Below are 1,898 nucleotides of genomic sequence, written 5' to 3'. Positions count from 1 at the left end.
AGTGATGCCATCCAACCAGCTTATCCTCTGTTGTCCCCTTTTCCTCTGCCTTCAACTGAGACTATTATAGACAGTTATTTTAAAGTATAATTATTTTAATAATTTATCTAAAAGCTCATACCACATTCACATTTTTTAGGAGTTTTTGTTTTGTTTTGTTTTGTTTTTAGAGGTCCTTTCTTTGTTGACAAGCTGTTAGGGGAAGCACGCTGATTGAAACCACCCACCCTGGCCAGGCACCATAGTAACCATTTGCATGAGTTGTTTCATGACGAGATCCTGATAAGGAATATGGAACTAATAAGCCACCATCAACCAGAAGAGTTTGGGAAAGATCTAAAGGAGACACCGCATGTCCGTCCACTTCCCAGAATCCCTCTCGCTAGCATCCATTTTGGCTGACTGATGCGTGTGCCACCAGGAAAGACTCTGAATTAGAATGATTGGCCAAAGACCACCTGGAAACTATTCCCATCAGCATAAAACCTGAGACTGCGAGCCACACGGCAGAGTAGTTCTCCTGGGTTCCCTTCCCCTACTGCTCTCCACCCGGGTGCCCTTTCCCAGTAATATATCTTGCTTTGTCAGCACATGTGCCTCCTTGGACAATTCATTTCTGAGTGTTAGACAAGAGCCCACTTTTGGGCCCTGGAAGGGGTCCCTCTTCCTGCAACAAAGCTTGTGACAGATATAACAATATAGAAATATTTAACTTATAGTAAACCTAGGCACTATGAAAATTTTATGCTTAATGTTAATGACTCTTAGACATGTCTATATTAGAAAAAAATAAATACTATATATTTAATATTGATTATTTCCCAGTTTACATGAATCCAAAATTCATTTAGGTCAATTTTTTTCTTGTATTTAGAATTGTTTGATTTGTATGTGTTTCCTTTTCTTTAGATTATTTAAATAAGAACTCACAACTTCAACAATATGATCAAAAAACAGAAGACTCACCCTGAGACATACATAAATCCACATAGACAGACAGAGATCTTCTAGTTTTCCGCCTAAGATTTAAAATATCTCTTTGACCTCCTTTTTGTTGGAGAGGGGGCTTGAAGTTCTCTTTTGCCAAAGGCTAAGGTCTCAGGCAAAGTGCAGTGTTTTTCAAGGCAAGGGTTAACTTCAAGCTTTGCCCTAGGCAGGGCTTTTTAACAAGCTAATTGTGTGTGTGTGTTTTACAGTGTTTTTAAAACAAGCTCTGGCCAGTTTTATTAAAGAAAAATTGTACATGATTTACTTTTCACCAGTCTGTTCTGGCATGCTTCTAATAATATCAAAATCACCTGGATCAATGATTGCCAGTGTGCATACTCTGTAGTATTTTCCACATGCTGTGCCCAATTCAATATTATTGCCACTGTAGTGATGGACACCAGTTTTGGCCAACATGGCGTAATACTCTATTTTAGATTTCCTCAAGGCTGGGCAGTTGTTGGCGAGGATGACCAGTTTCACTTTGCCTTGTCTGATCATTTTCAGAGTCTGTTTGTACCCCAGCACGTCCTTTCCACTTTTCATAACCAGCTGGAGCCTAGAGTTGATCGACTCCAGTGACTTTTTCATCTTCTTTGTGGCCACCATCTTCCTGCCTTAGATGCGGGACGCCCCCAACCAAGAGCAGCCGCCAAGATGGCCGGGGAGCAAGAAAGGAAGCTAATTGTTTTTAATTGCATTTGCAAAGAACCAGCTTTACCGTTTCCAAGAAAAAGAAAAAAAATTATTTTAACCAATTTTCTCCGGTTCTATAGAATATCATGTCCATCCTAGGTCAGGTCATCTTTCTTTTCTGTAGTCATAGTTTTATCCCTAAATTATAGACAGATCAGCTGACAAGGTTTCTGTAGCTGAACCTGCGGAAGGATCATTAACCTGGTCTGTTCCGA

The 1,898-nt window shown here is 39.9% G+C and overlaps 1 protein-coding gene across 1 annotated transcript; it reads right to left on the bottom strand.

The window, feature by feature from the left end:
- Window positions 1–1,196: 1,196 nt before the first annotated feature.
- Window positions 1,197–1,657, bottom strand: LOC114112563 (large ribosomal subunit protein eL30-like). The gene has a single exon (XM_027963827.3). The coding sequence runs from the start codon at window positions 1,594–1,596 to the stop codon at window positions 1,249–1,251; it is 348 nt and encodes a 115-aa protein (XP_027819628.1). The 5' UTR covers window positions 1,597–1,657; the 3' UTR covers window positions 1,197–1,248.
- Between the last annotated feature and the right edge of the window lie 241 nt (window positions 1,658–1,898).

This window comes from Ovis aries, unplaced genomic scaffold, assembly GCF_016772045.2.
Source record: "Ovis aries strain OAR_USU_Benz2616 breed Rambouillet unplaced genomic scaffold, ARS-UI_Ramb_v3.0 scaffold_946, whole genome shotgun sequence".
In the NCBI taxonomy this organism is placed as follows: Eukaryota; Metazoa; Chordata; class Mammalia; order Artiodactyla; family Bovidae; genus Ovis; species Ovis aries.
The sequence above is the reverse complement of the archived record's forward strand: the minus strand, read 5'-3'. Positions and strand labels throughout refer to the sequence as shown.

What these genes read in the sequence shown, in the direction of transcription:
- LOC114112563 (XM_027963827.3), bottom strand. Translation starts at nt 1,596, where the DNA reads ATGGTGGCCACAAAGAAGATGAAAAAGTCACTGGAGTCGATCAACTCT.